This window comes from Mus pahari, chromosome 3 (genome assembly GCF_900095145.1).
Source record: "Mus pahari chromosome 3, PAHARI_EIJ_v1.1, whole genome shotgun sequence".
Classification (NCBI taxonomy): Eukaryota; Metazoa; Chordata; class Mammalia; order Rodentia; family Muridae; genus Mus; species Mus pahari.
In genome coordinates, this window is record NC_034592.1 from 46,343,937 (window position 1) to 46,363,469 (window position 19,533).

General features: G+C 43.7%; 1 protein-coding gene across 2 annotated transcripts in view; it reads right to left on the bottom strand.

Moving 5' to 3' along the window:
- Positions 1–1,771: 1,771 nt before the first annotated feature.
- Wdsub1 (WD repeat, sterile alpha motif and U-box domain containing 1) overlaps positions 1,772–19,533 on the bottom strand; it is a 29,197-nt gene continuing 11,435 nt past the window's right edge. The window contains exons 6-11 of one of the 2 annotated variants that reach the window (XM_021193973.1): positions 14,092–14,125; positions 12,619–12,659; positions 12,429–12,535; positions 11,370–11,546; positions 8,044–8,184; positions 1,772–2,354 (exon numbers count right to left, since the gene is read on the bottom strand). In XM_021193973.1, coding sequence (XP_021049632.1) covers positions 2,197–2,354; positions 8,044–8,184; positions 11,370–11,546; positions 12,429–12,535; positions 12,619–12,659; positions 14,092–14,125 — 658 coding nt within the window. In that variant the 3' untranslated portion in view covers positions 1,772–2,196. Of the gene's footprint in view, positions 2,355–8,043; positions 8,185–11,369; positions 11,550–12,428; positions 12,536–12,618; positions 12,660–14,091; positions 14,126–19,533 lie in introns of both variants that reach the window. The other variant, XM_021193974.2, reaches the window with a different exon arrangement.

Here is a 19,533-nt window from a genome sequence, read left to right on the forward strand (position 1 = left end):
TTTCTGAGTTCGAGGCCAGCCTGGTCTACAAAGTGAGTTCCAGGACAGCCAGGGCTATACAGAGAAACCCTGTCTCGAAAACAAAACAAAACAAACAAAAAAACAGAACCATAAATTAACAAAAAACATTTGAGATAAAGGCAAAGCTACCTTTAGAGAGAGAAACCGATCTCTCTCAAGGTGAATATTATGTTTCAAAGTTTACTGTGCCTTAGAGAACCATAAAACAAAAAATGTCCCTCTTGCTCAAGGATGATAACTTTTCTATAATACTATTCTTGTAATTGCCTGGTCTTGTACAAACTGTGTGTTTTCCCTTCTGTAAACAAGCTTGCTTGCCCAACTACATGTAGGCAGGATGTATGCTTGACTGCACATACATAGGTGGGATGTGTGCTTGACTGCACATAGGTGGGATGTGTGCATGATTACATGTATGCAGAAAGTACATCAGCATGTGTGTTTGCCCTTGATTACACACATGCCTTGTAAATTTTGCCTTTATAAACCCTCAACTAATGTAATTTGGTGCTGCATCTTGAAAGCGCTCTCTGGTCCCAGTTTTGTTATGGGTCTGGGGTCATTTAGATATTCACCAATAAGACCATGAATACATTTAAATAAATAAGAGGCTTTATTAAATACTGGCCAGATCCATACCCAGGATTTCCAGAGTATGGCTGGATGGCTAGCTGGCTTTCTTTTTTTTCTTTTCTTTCTTTCCCTTCCTTCCTTCCTTCCTTCTTTTTAAAATGTTTTTATTAGATATTTTATTTCAAATGTTGTCCCTTTTCCTGGTTTCCCCTCTGAAAACCCCATCCCATCCCCTTTCCCCCTGCTCACCAACCTACCCACTCCCGCTTCCCCCGCCCTGACATTTTCCTAAACTGGGGCATTGGGTCTTCACAGGACCAAGGGTCTCTCCTCCCATTGATGACCGACTAGGACATCCTCTGCTACAATGCAGCAGGAGCCATGAGTCCCTCCATGTGTACTCTTTGGTTGGTGGTTTAGTCCCTGGGAGCTCTGGGGGTACTGGTTAGTTCATAGTTGTTCCTCCTATGGGGCTGCAAACCCCTTCAGCTCCTTCTGTCCCTTCTCTAGCTCCTCCATTGGGGAGACCCTGTATTCAGTCCAATGGTTGATTTTAATGTTCTTGGACACTTTGTGAGTGTTTGGAGACCTAAGAAAATAAAGGCCAAAGACAGTGTTCTACTCCCTGCCCTGGCAGTTTTGTTGTAGTAAGCCTCCAGCTGATGATGGCTCTGCTCTGGGGAACAGCTTTAGCCAGGCATCTGAATGGTCAGTATAGAAGGCCTTCCTGATGTTCAGCTCCTGTGTGGTGAATGGAGATGTGGTGGTGGTGGTGTAGTAGGTACCAGGCTAACTTCTGGACATAGTCAAGCCCGGTGTGTGAGAATGCAAGCACTCTCAAGGTTTAAAAGGAACTAGCTCGCCATTTCTCATATTTCAGCAAAGTTAACTGGACTATCTGCCTAGCTCACTCTGAGGTTGGATGGTGGAGAAAATTCTTACGCTGTACAAATTTAGAATACAACAAAATGGCTAGTCAGCATGCCTGGAGGGAAGTTTTTTTCAATTTATTAAACAGTTTACAATTATATTGTCAAACTCCTTTTATAAAGGTTACTGAGAATTATGGAATGACTGTTCTCCAAGCCGGCAACACCCACAGAATCTAGTCTATTCCAGGGTACAGATGCTACAGAATATGGCCTATGCCCAATAAGAACACATTTAGGCATTGCAATTTAAAGTCATAGTAAAGTTTTATTTCTACACATTTTCTCATTATTGCAAAAAAAAAATATTTTCACCTTCACAGAAATAGCAATGACAATAGATATATAAATCTGTGTTTTAAAGATAACTGACTTTTTTTTTTTTTTTTGGTTTTGGGTTTTTTGAGACAGGTTTCTCTGTGTAGCCTTGGTTGTCCTGAGACTTGCCCTATAGACTGGGCTGTCCTGGAACTCGGAGATCCGCCTGCCTCTGCCTCCTAAGTGCTGGGATTTAAGGCATGTGCCACCAACGCCCTGCTCATAACTTACAGTTTTTTAAAAGTAACTGAATTTAACATTTGTCTTTTCCTTTTATCTTGCTTTTGCGATGGCTGCTTAGCATTCTGAATCTGAAGGGCATCACTGAAAGTGTATCCGATGCCTGTGAACACGCTCACTTCTCGTGCGTCTCTAGCCATCGGTTGATGGCCATCTTCAGTGTCCTGTTTGGGGTCAGTACCAGTGAAGGAAGGGCCAGATTTGTCATGGGGCTTGTGCGCTTCTTCTTGTGGATCCAGTTTTCCATTGCTTCTCTCTCGTAGGAGTAGCCATCTGAAAAAAAGCACATGGCTTCGGTCAGGTGAAGAGCGGGGATCAGGATGAGTAAGATGAACTGTACGCAGGCCGGCTGGCTGTTGTGAGTTCAATGGTCATCTCTCTTTGCCTGTATTGTGTCCTAAGTATGCCAGCCACAGCAGCTGGCCCGTAGCCCTGACAGCATGCTAAGCCCGGACTGTGCTCTGTGAAGTGTCAGCCTGGAACAGTGCCACCACATACTCACCTTGTTCCTCTGAAGCACAGCGGCTGAGACCAGAACCGTGATGAAATTCAGACACCGTGGTTGAAAAGGGGGTTAGCGGTTTGTGAAGATTTTTGTGACATTTTGGTGAAAATGAGAGGAGAAAAGAGCCTTAGGAATAACTCAGCAAGACCCTTCCATGTATCAAACAGCACAAGAAAGATGGCAGGAAGAGATGTGGCACGGAAGAACTAAATCACCACCATTTTTTATGCCCCACTCTACTAAGTCGTTTGCCTTCACACATGTGAAGTCTGGGGTCTCTGAGGTGGGTAAAGGGGCACCAACCTGTAAGCCCAGCCCTCAGGAGGGGAGGCCAGTCAGGGTACGTGTGACCTTAGAGCCTCTGTGCTAGTGCGCTCACGGCTAAGCTTGTGCTGTTCCTCCTCAGGCTGAAGGCTTGTCTCCGTGCTAAATGCACCCCTGCAACTGCTGCATATCATGCCCGGCTGGGCCTTGGCATTCCCCGGCCTGCTCATGAGAGCGTTACCAGCCGTGCGCCGTGGTGTGCACTTCAGCTGTGGTTGCACTTGGGTCCCCTCTTAGCACTGTATGGCTAGTGGCATTCTGTTGAAGAACTGTGCATCTGACGGATCTCTTCTACCGACAGAGGCAAATCTGGACTGTTTCCAGTCTAGGGGTCTTCTCGCTGCTGCCATCTGTGCCCAGCTCCCCCTGTGAACCTGGGTATACACCGAAGATCTACGTTGTATGTTTTGGGGGAAATGCCTAGTTTGTTTCAACAACAGCCAGACCTTTTTCAATTCTCACCAACAAAATAAGATCCCAATCTCTGTCCTTTTGTTTGTTTGGATTTTTGAGACAGGGTTTCTCTGTGTAGCCCTGGCTATCCTGGAACTCACTCTGTAGATCTGGCTGGCCTCCCTCAAACTCAGAAATCTGCCTGCCTCTGCCTCTGCCTCTGCCTCCCAAGTGCTGGGATTAAAGGCATGTGCCACCACTGCCCAGATATTTCCCAACTTTTTGATAATTCATTCTTTTCCCCAGCTTTTTGAGAGTAATCCATCAGTTAATACAATTGCTGTGTGTGGCTTTGACTTCCATATCACTAGTGACCATGATACTGTGCTCCATTGTAAAAAGGCTTATTCAAATTATTTCCTTTTTTTTTTTTTTTTCTTTTCCCTTGAAGGTCATGATTTCACTATGTAGCCCAGGCTGACCTCAAACTCATAGCAATCCTCCTGCCTCTCCACTACTGGAATTACAGGCATGTGGCACCCCATTGAGTTACAACAACAGTTTGAGCCAGAAACCCTCCATTTTATTGTTGAAACTGCATTTGCTGAGCTCTGTCCTGAGACTGAAGACTGACAAAGCATGTGCAGTTCAGAGCCCTGCTGTTAGAGCCATGGTGGCTAATTCCAAGAGCCGGCAGGCCAGATGGATAAGTGTGTTAAGCGTATTTTAGCAGAGGTAAAGGACCTTTAAAAACTCCTGTCAACCACTGAGGTTGTGCCGACACAGAATTAATATCTTGGATGCTTTGCATTCAGACAGAAACTTTAATGTCCTGTTTGCTCTATTCCTTGTGTCCTCTGCCTGCTACAGTTTTAGTCAGAGGTGTGGCTGTTACAGTGACCTCCCTTCCCAGGGTACAGAGCTGCTTCGTTATGGAAGCTGCTTTGGCAACCATGATGACCACGTTCACAGAGAGGCAAGGTCTGTGGTAATCAACAGTATTCTCTTTCTTAAAAAAAATAATTTATTTTCATTTTATGTGCTCTGGTGTTTTGCCTGCACACGTGTCTAGGTGAAGGTGTCAGATCTTGGAGTTACAGACAATTGTGAGCTGCATGCAGGCGCTGGGATCTGAACCCCAGTCCTCTGAAAGAGCAGTCGGTACTCTTTAATGGCCGAGCCATCTCTCCAGTGCACTTGGCCGTATTCTTGTCTTCCTGGGACCTGGGTTATGTGACCCCCGTTTTAGCTGCAGCTGCCCTGTTTCAGACTGCAGGTGGACTATGCTGTGAGGTTTTTTTGTTTTTTTTTCTTTCTTATTTCTGTGGATCACACATTTTTTCATTATGAAACTTGTTTCTAGGAGTTTCTTTTAACCTGCTAGTTGCCCTATTTAAAATAAAAATAAGGGCATTATAAGATAGTGCTCCATTTGGAACTATTTATAATATAAATAAATCATAACCTAGGTAATAGGTCTTCTTTCTCCTATACCACATACTTATTACATATTTTTTTCTTAATCAGTAAGCTTTTCTTTTCTTCTTTTTTTTTTTTTTCTTCGAGACAGGGTTTCTCTGTATTGCCCTGGCTGTCCTGGAACTCACTTTGTAGACCAGGCTGGCCTCAAACTCAGAAATCCGCCTGCCTCCGCTTCCCGAGTGCTGGGATTAAAGGCGTGCGCCACCACGCCCAGCTCAGTAAGCTTCTCATATCCTCTACTCCAGTGGAAGACCCTGCTTCTGTTTATGAGGGAAACATCATCTTCTAGTCTCACGCACATGCACACATGCATTCACAAATGCCAACATGCATACACACATCCTCATACCAGGCGGTTCAAGCTCTCCTACCAAAGTTCCTCCCAAAACAGAACTCCCAGGTTCAGAGGACCACCAGAGCTCTCAAACAGTCTACACGGCCTCAGAACATCTCCAATCCCTGAAGACAGACAACTGAGAACAGGTATGGTTGCTGACTTTTCATTCAGATTTGCATAAGTAAAATTCAACGACAGTTAGCTAACTGAGCTCAAACAGGTCACCAGGAAGAACGATTTTTTTCTCGTTTGCTTGTTTTCACTTTATGTTAGAGCTTTACGGTTCATGTGTACATGGGTTTGAGGGTCTTACCCAGCAGGCCTGATACAAACTACCAAGTACCCTACCACTGAGATACATGCCCAGCCCAGACCTAAGGACTCCAGACTTTACACAGAATGAAGAAAAGTTCTAAAATAAAAAGTGCCTGGAGAGATCCTGGGAAGATGGCCCAGTGGGTAAAGTACGTGATGTGCAAGCATGAAGCCCTGAGTTTGGGTCCCAAGAACTCATGTAAAGAGAGCCAGGTGGTCAGGCAGGGCTGTTCTCCTACAGTGAGACAGGCGGAGGCAGGAGGATCCACAGAAGCCTGGTCATCCTCCACAGAGCTGAGGAACAAAGGCCCTGTCTCAAGCAAGGTGAAAGGTGAGGACCAAAACCAGAGCTGTCCTCTGACCTTTGATGGGAGTTCATGGACAACCACACTCACTGACAGCGGCTCCTGGAGTTTGCAATGAGCCGAGTCCCTTCTAGCTTCTATTGTATTTAGTTTGTATGGGAGTAGAGTACGTGTGGTGGTCAGAGGACAACTTGTAGGAGTGACCTTGTGTTTTCAGTGCACACGCTCTAGAGGTAAAACAGAGGTCACTAGGCTTGGCCAGCCCTAGTCCCAATGTGCTAGTTCATACCTTCCCATTTCTAGACTTTAATTCCCAGAGAGAAAGCAGATTAAGTATACAAAACTGTCTTGCTCCATTATGCACTGAATGAGGATATCTTTAAGATGGATAGCCACCCTGCAGGGTTAACACTGAGAAGTTACAGATTTCAACCTCCAAACATCTTTCTAAATGCTGAGTCCATGAGGTACCATAAGTGTTTTCTACTCAGTATACAGTTAATACTTCTTCATTATAAAGGAACTACGACTTATATTCAACCTCTATCACAAGCTTATCTTGATTTCAACCGAGAAGACTTTCAGAGGTCACACAGGTATAGATAACAGAACTGAGATGTAAAACCAGGCAGCCAGAGCATGCAGTGATATTCTGCGTGCTAAGAGCAAAGTCCAGAAATGACTCAACAACTCAAGCTGTGAGCACAGTCTCAGTGAGAAGGTAGCGCGTTAGCCGACAAGGCTGCGAAGGTTGTCTAGAAAGGTTCAAGAGGAAAGGTGGAAAAGAATAGTATAGCTGACATTTTCCTACAGAAATGCCAGTCAGGAAGAGAGTGTGCCCTGAACAAGAGAACAAATACATGCCATCAATGCTATACCAATGCCATATCAATGCCTTAAAGCGACACACGGCAATTCATTCAGGGAGTCTGACTCCCCAGTGTCAGGCCTTCAGACCACAAGCCAAGCAGTCAGACCTGGGATGGTAGATCCTAAGGATTAAAAAATGATCAGTCAGGCCGGGCATGGTGGCGCACACCTCTAATCCCAGCACTTGGGAGGCAGAGGCAGGCGGATTTCTGAGTTCGAGGCCGGCCTGGTCTACAAAGTGAGTTCCAGGACAGCCAGGGCTATACAGAGAAACCCTGTCTCAAAAAACCAAAAAAAAAGATCAGTCAACGTGAAAAATAGTGCAGTGAACTCCATCGAAGTCAAACATTGTTTTTCTCAAAGATGCCACAAAGAAAATACAGGCAATGCATAGCCTTACAAAAGACACACTTAGAATATCAAACTGATAACACAGAATGAAAAAAGGGCTAGAGGGAATACTATGAAAGATATAATAGGAGGCATAGGAAAAGATGCTTCATTGCAGGGAGAGGTCTAGCAATACCATGTGATTCAGGATTAGAATAACCAACAACACCGTGCAAATATGGCAGAAACTGGAATTCTCCATTATGGACTTAAAATGGTGGATCCCCCTGGAGAAAAACATTTGGGCAGTTTTAACATGCACTTAGTAAACAACCTACAAACCCCACAGCAAAGTATTTTAATGTGAGAAAATTGAGTCCTGTCCAGACAAAGGGATCTGTGAATGAATGTCACGGCAGGTTCAGACATGACAGTCCATTGCCAGCTAGTGGAGAGAGTGTACCTAGTGCAATGGAACACTACTCAGCAAGATAGTAAAACAAGATTTACTGATGTAAAACAAGATACATCAATTAGAAGCATCTGTGCCAGGCGGTGGTGGCGCACACCTTTAATCCCAGCACTTGGAAGGCAGAGGCAGGCGGATTTCTGAGTTTGAGGCCAGCCTGGTCTACAGAGTGAATTCCAGCCAGGGCTACACAGAGAAACCCTGTCTCAAAAAAAAAAAAAAAAAATAGAAGCATCTGCAAGTTTCAGGTTTCTACTGAGGGAATTATGGGAGTAAGGCAGATATGAGAGAGAAAGGTACCCAGTGTCCTTCTGTATGTGCACATGCACACAAACACACAACCCATGCAGTCTTTACGGCTGATAGCCACATGAACTTATGTGAAATATTGAAACTTAATCACTCTGTCTCGATTCCAAACTTACTATGCCCAGTTTATTTACTACGAAATATACAGTGTGCTATTTTTTTGGATTTAATGATTCTTCTTTTAAAAAGGAAAAAAGGAATCCACTTAATAGAAACAAAATGGGAGTTCTGATCATGGCCCAGTCACAACAAGCTTGTGAGAAGTGTTCCCCTGCCCTCTAGGGAGTGCATCACACGCTGAGCCCCGCAGCGCCCACACATACCTGATGCGATGACGGGGTCCTTCATGAGTTCTCTGGTTATTGGGCAGATGAACTCGTCAGGGATTCCGGAAGAGAGGGAATCCATCTTGGCCCTGAGCTCTTCAATACTCCTCAGGACTTTGCTGCGCAGCCCTAGAGATTCTAAAAGAATATCCATTACATTAGGCAGCAAGGGAAGGTCTGGGAAGTGAAATGTCCCTGGGAAGGGAAATGAACTTTCGAAACTTGAGGCTGTGAAGACCGGTAAGGCATGGAGCCATCAGCATTATTACATGGATGCAGTTAGTGATTTGCTTTCTCTTCGTGGCACAACACTCAGACCAGCAAAAGGTGGAAGGAGAGCTGGCCTGTCTCGGGGCAGAGGACTGCAGTGGGAACACTCAGTAATGAAGCTGGACACCTGCTGATGTCCAGGAAGCAAGAGGGAAAGTGAGCGAGTCCCAGGATCCTCTGAGGGGCGACACCACCATGAACTAACTGGGTCCCACTGAAGTCAGTTCTTAAAGCTCTGCCATGCCCCTGCAGCATCACAGACTGGCACATGAGCTTAGCACATGAATGCTGAGGCATACACATCCGTACCCTAGCAACCCAGAAAAATGACAAAAAAAAAGTCTCGTGAGCTTTTATGAGTTCTTAGAAAGGAAAGATCAAAAAGTGAAGCCTCTAGTTAAAAAACCAAAAAACAACAGAAATCCCTGTCCTTCCTACTTATAAATGTATGATTACTCATGTCGGTATAGGAACTCTGACCCAGTTAATTTGCACCTGCCATTAGAATTTTCTCCCAGCTTATCGACTGCAAGTTCCAAGCTCCACGGCACCTCACAGTATTCCAGGGCCTGGCTGTGAACCCAGGCCAGTGTGCACACACAGGTCTACTGACTGGACTGAGGACTTCACTAATCCTGTCCAGAATTGATTTTCTTGCCCTTCAGCCTTAACAGTATGACAATAGCATTCACAAATGCACAGGCTCACAAATGCCTTAAAATGTCACAGCATTGTGGACGGATGCTCCTTGTACAAATGTATGTATGACATAAGGAGTTAGCCCTTAGGGGAACAAGGACTCGGAATGGGAAGCGTCGGAAGGCAGGAGATGAGTGGAGAACACATCCACGGTGGCGCGCCTTATTCACCCTTCTTGAGAACCCGGTTCTGTTGAGACAAGACCTTACTATGAGGGTTTCATTGGCAACGCAGAAATTGGCTTACCTTTGGTTAAAACACTCTATTGAGAAACTCAAGTGTGTTAAAAGCCCCCTTTCCTACATTTACAAAAGGCCTCTTGACAAGGGGTGTGACAGTGCTCAGTCTCTTAGCAACAGTTCCTGTGTCCACCATGATGGATACGCTACACTCCACCATGCTTTAGAGCGCATGGATATGCCCACACCTTGAACGGTCCGCAGATCTGGATTTTAACTGGTATTAGGAACTGAGAGATCAAGTTACAATGACAAATGCAGGCAAACATTTCTGCATGTAAAATGCAAGCATCAGCATGTATGCCACCAGTTCACCGCTTCTACTTATTTTCAATTCCAACTTTATATCTGTCTCAGTCCAATTTACTGTCTTAAGGAAAAGTATGCTTTTCCTAAATCTCAAGACTAAAGAAAATTCTTTGTAGTTTAAAACAGGATTTGAAGATTAAGAGTTAACTTCTATCCTGAAGAGAAATAAAACAGAACATTTCAACACCTTTCAGAATGGTTGGGTATGTGGCGTGCATGCCTGTAATCTTATGCCTGCGAGTGGCTGAGGCCGGAAGATCACAGCATCTTAGCCACATACATCTTGATCGATAATACTAAGATATCAGATATTTCAGAGTGATATGAAGGACCAGATGTTCCAGTGAACATATTTTCTAGTTCTGCTTCTAAATTATTGAAATTGCCAGTTTTCCAAACCGTAAAGCAGAATATTCACATGTTGAAATCTGTCACCGTTGCCTTAGGCCAGGAACAAGTATGAAAACAAGCAAATCACACAGTGGTGTTAAAGGGTGAGGCTTTGGGGACAAACAGGATCAGAACCCTTATAACAGAGACCCCAGAAAGTGCGCTCATCCATCCCACCGGGTGAAGGCGGCACAGTGGGAGAAGCACTCTCCAGAAACCAGAAATTACTCCTGACTAGACACCGAACCTGCCAGTCCCTTCAGCTTGGACTTGGCAGAATGAAGAAATCAATTTCTGGTAGTACCTAGTTTATAGGATTTTTGCCATAGCAACCCAGATGCAATAAGGCAACAACCTAATAAGTCAACAAGGAAATGCAGACCAAAACCTAAAGGAGAAACCATGACTGCTGGACGATGCTAATAACAAGAGGAGGCGGGCACTGGGGAGAAACCAGGACCACACCCAGTGTTGGTGGGACTGTATAATAAACAGCCTGACAACGCCTCCAGTGTCACACATAGTCATCTATGATTCACCAATTCTACTCTGAACAGATGCACAAGAAACCTGAAAAAAGACATTCATACAAAAACTTCATGTTCATAGAAGTATTATTCATTACATCTAAACACTCGGCACTGTCCCAAATTCTATCAGCTGGTGACAAGCAAAAGGAGAAAGGATGAACAGAAAAGGTCACCTGTAACAAGTACTAATATAAAATGTCATTAACAGGTGGGTTTGCACACAAAATACTGGTTCCAAAAGCTAGAAAGGCAAAGAAATAAGGGATGGGATTCCTTTTACCATTGATAAGTGTTCCAAAATTAAATAGTGGTAATGGCTGTACTACCCTGTGCGCACGCACACACACACCACTGCCAAGTGTACACCTCACTTCAGAGAGTCATTTTGACTGGTGAGGTATTTCAGTCAGTCAGCTGTCACACAGCATGAGGATCTGAGGTCAACAGCCAGAACCCATGTGACAAGTCAGGCATGGTGGCCCATGTTTAAATCTTAGTCCTGAGGATACACAGCCTGTCAAAAAAGCAGTGTGGCTGGCTCCTGAGCAACAGCAGAGGGTGCCCTGTGCCCCACCCCCACATGCAGACACACCTGTATACATGGACTTAGACACACAAACACAAAGGTTTTTTTTTTTTTTTGCAAAGAAAATTTTAAGGATCTGAACTATAATCAAGTTTTAAAATGTGTAACTTTCTAAAATTGTAATTCCGAGCTAGGTTTGGTTACATGAAGGGATGCTTTCTTCTGCCTAAGTAGGCAAGTGTACTCTCCTAGGAGGGACTAACCGGGATTTGAAGAGGGAAAGGGGACTGTGAGCAGCTAAACCCATCCGCAGGGGACCTCCCTAAGACTCTGAAGACCGCCTGGCTCCACCATCCTTACCAATTTTTAAATCACCAGCCAGACTTTCCTTTGTGAGATGCAATAGTTCTTTCCCATCGATGTTGTTTGCCCTGAAAATACCGACGAGGTCCTCCAAACCTTGAGCACGAAGCCATCCGGAGACATCCTCCTCTGACCAGTCTTCGGTGAAATGCCTCAGCGGGGCGTTCACGCTTCCTGCTTTAAAACACACAGGCCGAGTGAATGGCAAACCACATGTTTCTTCTCTAGACATTCCTACTTTGGACACACTGGACTGTTAACTTCCTTTTAAGAAGTGTAGTAGCTCTTACAGTAGTGAGCAAATGCTATAGGAAATGCTATTGTTTAGGAACTTCTTCACTGCAGAAAGACAATTTTTGTTTTTGTGGTGCCGGGGAACAAATCTCGTGCCTCGTGCATGCCAGCCACACTGACCTTCGCCTCTAGTCCAATTTTTCTTCACTCTACATCAGTGAAGGGAAACGCAGCTTGCTCTGTCACCTGCCTATCAGCGTACCACGTTGTCACTGCTGACAGTGCTCAATGGGAAACTCCTAAGCTGTGTGCCTGCATTCCTCAGTGAGGCCAGGGAAGAAAGCCAGCACAGTAAATCTGCGATTCCTATTCTGTCCTCAGGCTACGTTTACTAGAAAAACCTAGCTCCAAACACAAACAATGTAAAAACCATGGGCATTGTGAATGTACATGCAAGCATTTAACACCAGTCTAACACAGGACCCTCTACAATTAGTTTTACGGTATACTGAAACTGGGTCTGTATGGTGTGTTGAGAAAGGCAATATGAATAGCATGCCAAAGGACTTATTAAAGTTTAGGCTTGGGAGTATAGCTCTGAGGTAGAGCATGCAGGTTCAATCCCCAGGACCACAAAAAAGAAAGTACACCCCCCCACCCCTCCACCCCCCCCACCCCCCAGATTTCTGATTAGTGTTGATCTGGGTTAAGGATGCTCATTGCTTGGCCTGGGGCTGGAGTTTGCAGAAAGCACTTGCCCAGCAGGATGGAGGCCCTGGGTCTGAGAGCACCACAGAACTAGAATGGGGTCATCTTACTGACCTTGGCAAGAAGCTTCCAGATCAAACTGCCAAATGTTCACTGTCTTGTCCATCGAACCAGTAGCAAGTAAGAGAGTGTTGGGTGCAAACGCACAAGTCGTAACATACCTAGGTGATAGACGGACGCAGCCGTTACATAGCGTCTGGCTAACTTGTTAGTCACAGTAAACACAGTGAGATTCACGTCTGACCTGGTATGCTGAGTCAGTGTGTGTAGCACACTCTGAGGACCCTGAAAGAGAACAGAATCACTGTTACTCGGGCAGGAGACAGGCGAGGGATGCGCCTCACTTCCAGGATCTACAAGCTGAGGACATTACTAACAACTAACTTGTCAAAACTAACTTAGAGACAACAGGAGAGCCGACATCCCTAACTAAGACTTTAGAGCCTTCTATACAGGGACCCCTGCCATTTGCCAATTTGATCAAGACTGTTCATAGAAACCCAATTGCATAATAAACAAAGTACAGAGTATTCCTACTGATGTATCTGACCTGTATGTACTGCAGGACCAGCAAATGAAAGTAGCTGACACTCCGATGACACTTAGGCAGCCATCGAGGTACAGGTATTGTCCTCGTGAGGGGTTCTATCGTGATAAATAAAGCACCATTTCTAAAAGCAACGTGGGGAGGGAAGGGTTTATTTTGCTTACACTTCCAAAGCACGGTCTAGCACAGAGTTAGGTCAGAGCAGGAACTGAGGCCGCAGAGGCCGTGGAGGCCTGCCGTTACTCGCTTGCTCTCTGTGGCTTGCTCTGCCTGATTTCTTTCAGTACCATGGCCTCAGAGTGGGTGGCTTCTTACAGGCATAGTTAAGAGAAATGTCTGACAATTGCCTACAGGCAATACGATAGAAGCATTTTCTCAACTAAGGCTGCTCTTCCAAGACTAAACAGTAAGGACAAGTGTAGTTAGCGAGGAGTAGCACATGTTTTATAGATGAAAAGCAGTGTTATAACTATTTGTGAATATAAACTATCTCATAGAAAGCTGGTAGGAAATACCACAGCTCTGTTTCCTTGAGTGTTTGTTCCCAATTTTTGCATGAACATCATATGACTATAGCTCCTGTGTGGGTAACTAATCTTCGGTTGATATACACTCTGCTGACATGCCTCCATTAACTGGCTGATGCCTCAACCCAGTCCATGATGTCCTAGGCAACCAATTTCTCTCAAAGATCATTCTCATCGACTGCTCTTTTGGTGAGATGTAAAACTTCCATTTTTATTTAAACTCATGTGATTCAGCATTTCCTCATATAAATGTTCCCCAAACTTGTATTTGTCCAAGGCTCTGGTAACTTACATGCATAGGCTGGCCCCTAGATCCACCTGTACCCTGAGAACTGTTGGTAGGCCACATTCAGCCAACCCTGCTGTATGGAAGCCACCTGTGATGAATGTCTGGACACTGGTGCTCTCTGACTCTATGATTCCTCTTGTGAGATCTAAAATTCCATCCATCATAAAGACATTATTGAAATATTTAAGGTTTTTCTAAGTTATCTTAGTATTTCAGTATTGTGAGAATACATATGATATTCTTGGGCACCATAAATATCTCTATAAAAATAAATATATATTTTTAAATAAATCTGAAGTACAGTGGTCACATAAACAATTTATATAGTTCACACAGAAGATCTGAAGTACTTACAATACCATATATGATGACAGATTTATCCACTGACCTTAAAAAAAAAAAAAAAATGGTGAAAAGTTCTATAAAAACCAAGTGCAGCCTCCTGGACAAGGGGGGAGTATCTGGAATAGACGGGCCACGTGGGGGAGGGGCTCTTCTTGTAGGCAAAAGAACTATAATACGAGAAAACTAAGACACTGTACCAGTGCACGTGCTTTACACGAGTGATTAAAACAGGTCATTTTTTTTTTATTTCCCCCCTTAGAAGAGTCTTTCTGCCAGCACCCTCACCCAGCAAGGTCAGCAAGGTGAGTGCTGTCATCCTCTTTGTAACTGTCTGTATTATGAAAATGAACTAGGCGACAGTAAAGGCGGCACACTGTTACCTTAGCGTTCCCTGCTCAGTAGGCGACTGAACGCTGACAGGGTATACTGAACTCAGAACCTTCTTCATAAATTCAAAATAAGAATTACACTTGAAAACTTCAACTCTATGACAGGAAGCATATAATATATTTTGCATACAAAAAATCCAAAACACAGTAGGAAAATGATCAAATATTGTATATGCCAGACATAAATTTATAGACTTTCTCATCTAGTCCTGAATTCTGTAAATTACAAGTTATCATTTCTAGACTAAAATTCTTATGGAAATATCCATTTTTTTTTAGCATCTTTTAAATAAACCCTAAAGGGTGACATTAGTAAGTCAGGTTGGGCTGACACACACCTTTAATCCCAGCATTCAGAAGGCAGAGGCAGGTGGATCTCTTGAGAGTTCGAGGCCAGCCTGGTCTACAGAGTAAGTTCCAGGACAGCCAAGGCTATACAGAGAAACCCTGTCTCGAAAAACCCAAAAAGTAAATAAATAGAAATTTAAAATTAAAAAAACAAAATAAAAAATAGAGAAGGTAACACAGTGGATGGGACTTCCCAGTTTCATAGCAACATCACTGTGGACATTCATCGAGGAAAACAATGGCTGCACAACAGCAGCCTCTAACTATGGGGCTAAGGAACTCAGGTATGCTGCTGCACCTAAGCAGTGTGGCTGGCCCTCAGCACCACATTAAATGTTAAAGATGTCACAAAAGACAAATAAATAATCCATAGCGCCAATATATGCACACTTGCATGTGCACACACACACGGGGGGGGGGGCACTCAAATCAGCTTAAGCTTCTAAAGGAATGATCACCATTCTCATGTGCAGCTGACCAGAGCCCATTCATGAGTTTATATCAAACACAATCCCGGTCCACACGACACTGTCTCCAATGTGTACACTGCTTGGGCGTCTGGTCAACAACAAAACAAAAGGGAACGCCACTTTGTGACACTGCCTTCAGACGTAATGTCACTTAGGAGGCAGGGCTATTGTCTGTGACTTATGTGAGCACTGGATTGGGACAAGTGTCAGCGTAATGAGTAAGGGAAAGACAGAGGCTGAGTTTTAGGGGATGTACTGTTAAGTCACCTTCTGCTAGTCACTGTGGAGTGTAAGGGAGCGTCCTGACACAGTGCAGAATGAACTCAAGTCCTCTGGAAGATCAGCAGGAGCTCTTTACCACTAAAACATCTCTCTAGCCCCATAACTGCTTTTCTTTATAAGATACCTAGTCTTCAGTATTATAATGTAGTGAGGTGAAACGGACTTACATGATACATTTTAATCTAGAAGACATTTCTAGCTTTATATCCGCCTACCTGCACATTTAAATCTTACCACTTTTCATGTGCTAGCCCCATCTCTGCTTACAGCTTCCAACCCAGAATCTCACCCTTCCTTCATTTGCCTTTGAGCCACTGAATATACACATTTGCCCTTGCTGTGCATTGGTTTTCACTGTCTCCCTGTCTCAGGCCTGCAGTCTGTCTGTCTCCCGATGACTTGAGTACACAGAAAACTTCCTCTCGTATTACCCACTCATCTCTTCCTGCCTCTCTCAGGAGCCTGCTTTAAGAACTTAAATACTGACCGGGCGTGGTGGTGCACGCCTTTAATCCCAGCACTTGGGAGGCAGAGGCAGGCGGATTTCTGAGTTCGAGGCCAGCCTGGTCTACAAAGTGAGTTCCAGGACTGCCAAGGCTATATAGAGAAACCCTGTCTCGAAAAACAAACAAACAAACAAAAACAAAAACAAAAAAAAAAGAACTTAAATACTTGTGTTTCACCAGCTTATTTCAAATCACTCACTCATTTGTATATCCAAATGAACTAAAAATATCTAGAAAAACAGTTGAATGGGACCAAGAACAGTGGCTCCCAACCTATATCTCTACTCCTTTGAGGGGGTCGCATATCAGATATTTATATTACAATTTATAACAGTAGCAAAGCTACACAGTTATGAAGTAGCAACAAAAATAACTTTTTTGTTACCACACCATGAGGAACTGTATCTAAGGGTCATAGCATCAGGAAGGTTAAGCTCACTGCCCTAGAGCAAGAGCGTACACCTAAAGCATTCAAAATTGCAACTTTATGTTATAAAACAAGAGCGACACAATTCAACAAAGGGTGACAGAAAACCACAGAGCTCTGAGAAGAAGTGGAAACAGGACACAGCCAGGGCAGTGCTTCTCCTGTGGTGTGGAAGGAAGGGAGCTACCAGGCCCCAGAGTAATCATGGACATCAACTGTGAGGGCTAGGACTCACAGGTCTCCATGTCCTGCAGAGCATGTTCCTTGCGCATGAGACTGCCACACACATGTTTGACCTCACATAATTGTTCTGCCCATTAGCCTGTTCCTCAGACAGGAGAAGAAACTCAACTCTGAGCTCTCCTTTCTAAGTCCTGGGTCAACAAAGAATTTGCTGTTTCTGTCTTTTGAGCAAGGCTCACTCTGTAACCCTAGGCTTTAAAATCAGAATCCTCCTGTTGCAGCTTCCTCGGTAATGAAATTACAATCACAGTGTCCATGGCCCCAGCTATCTATCTATCTATCTATCTATCTATCTCTATATCTATATATATTATATATATATATATATATATATATATATATATATATTCATCTTTTGATATGAACAAGACCCCATCTAAAATAGTGGCAAATATGATTATTTGGTTGATTGTGTGGCAAGAACGGGAAGACCCGGGGAAACGATTCAACAGTGTAGGCCAGGTGTTTTAAGCACAACTAGGCTTATCCATCTTGGTTTTAGTCTGAGTTACTCTAAGTCTTGAGTGTGCGTTAGAGTGCCACAGCTTTAGCGAGATTGTAGAAGATCTAGAGGCAGAGCTAGGAACATAGAGAGCTCAGTGGTAGTGAATGGGCTTAATGTGCGTGAGCCCTAAGTTCAGGTCCAGCATCACCTAAAGAAAACCCAGCGGCGACGTGTGCTTACACACACACATAGAATACATATAGTAAAATTATATATAATTTAAAAGGAAACTATTTGGTTATAGTGACAAAAGCGAACTAAAGTAAGAACTTTGTTTTCTATTAAAAACCTTACAAAGGACTTTTACCCACAAAATCATTATGTGTAGAATCTATTTGTATAACATATGGCACTGTTTCCATTCTACTAGAATAGATGTTTATCTGATACACTGTATATATGTCAAACTGTACATTTGTGTTGCTTACAACACAAGTAAACATTGTTACTTATTCAGAATTACGTTTGTACTATATTTTCAAAAGGGTATTTTTATTGTTGAATTCTTTCAGCTTTTTTTTTTCAATTTTTTTTTTTTTTTAATTTTTTTGAGGCAAGGTTTCTCTGTGCAGCTCTGGCTGTCCTGGAACTCACTTTGTAGACCAGGCTGGCCTCGAACTCAGAAATCTGCCTGCCTCTGTCTCCCAAGTGCTGGGATTAAAGGCGTACACCACCATTGCCTGGCCAGCTATTATATTTTTTAGTTCATAAGCTCATAAGCCAGAAATACTGTATCGTTTTATGAGTTCCATCCTGCGTGGCTGAGACCCTCATGTTGTGGTGACCCACAACCATACAATTACTTTTGTTGCTTCTTCATAGCTGTAATTTTGCTGCTGGTATGAACTGTGATGTATCTAATATGCAGACTATCCAATATGTTATCCCAGTGACACGGAGTAGTATGACTCATGCAAGGCATGACCCCCCCCCCCCGGAAACTGGCCCCCTGTGGTTTAACTCAGGCTCCCTGTTCCTCTCACTGCCTCCCAGAAGTCTTGTCACAGGAAATTCATGTATCCCTCCATTAGGCCAGAGCACTTGGGGGGCTGCCTCTGAGAACCCAGGGGCGTGGCTGACGACCCTCCTGAGGCTCTGCTCTGCTGTTCCCTTCTTCCTGCTGATCTGTTTGTTCTTATTTAAAGACACAGATTTACTATTTACTTATTTACTTTGTGCTTATTATGTGTACATGTCTGTGTCTGTGTGTATGCACCACACGTGTGCACCCAAATATTTGAATTTGGCCACACGCCTTTGGGACAGGAAAGAAAGGAGACAAATACAGTAATCCAATTTTGCTGTTACAGAATCTGTAAAATTATAGAGCTGGCAATAGTAAGTCTAGAATATAGAGAATCACATGCCATTTCATTTCAAAACAGTAAGTATTACAAACAGAGGCAAATGGATGGATTTTCTTGGAAGGCTTTTCTGGCCATAGTAGATACTAAATTTCAAGAATGTTTAGGCAGTGAAGCAAGGCTCCTCCCACTCTCCAATGAGTCAATCACAGGGTTAGCTAGGCAGTAGAGCGATGCCTGGCATGGGCAAGGTGCTGAGTCTGATTCGCAGCATTGCCAAAAGATGACAGAGGCGATGTCAGGGGGGGGGGGCAGAGAAATGGCACAGTGCTGGTGCAGGGGACCTGAGTTCAACACCCAGAGCCCTCACCAGTACCAGGTTTTCTACCACTGCTGCCCTCCTTGGTACCTGCATTCGCATGCACACACCCTAATATGGTCACACACTCATACCCAAAAGTATACACGATAAAATAAACCTTAAAAGTTAACGTCAAAGGAGGATGGAGCCTGTCTTATGGAAATGTCTAAGAATTTCTTTTTTAAATCTAAACTACAAAGGGATCATATCTTTTGTTTTCACCTGAAAACAGGCTAGGTTGTCAAACTCTAATAAAAATTTTATGAAGAAAAAAAAGATTATAAAGTAACTGAACCAATCATGTGTGTTCAAATGACGCTGCATAACATAAGGTTTGAAAGCAATGTTCCAACTGAGAATAGGAAATCATAAAACTTGTCAAAAGAGCCTTTAAACAAAAAGCTGACCAGAAACTTCAGAACTGAAGTTTAAGCAAAATTGTAAGTTGGGAGACTGCTGAATGTAGTACAGGAGGGGCTGGGGAGATGGCTCTGGCTAATAGCACTGGCTGCTCTTCCTCAGGACTTGAGTTCTAGTCTTAGCACCCACAGCTACTCATAACTCCAACTCTAGGGCATTTGACATATGCACTTGGGACACATACATGCAGGCAAAA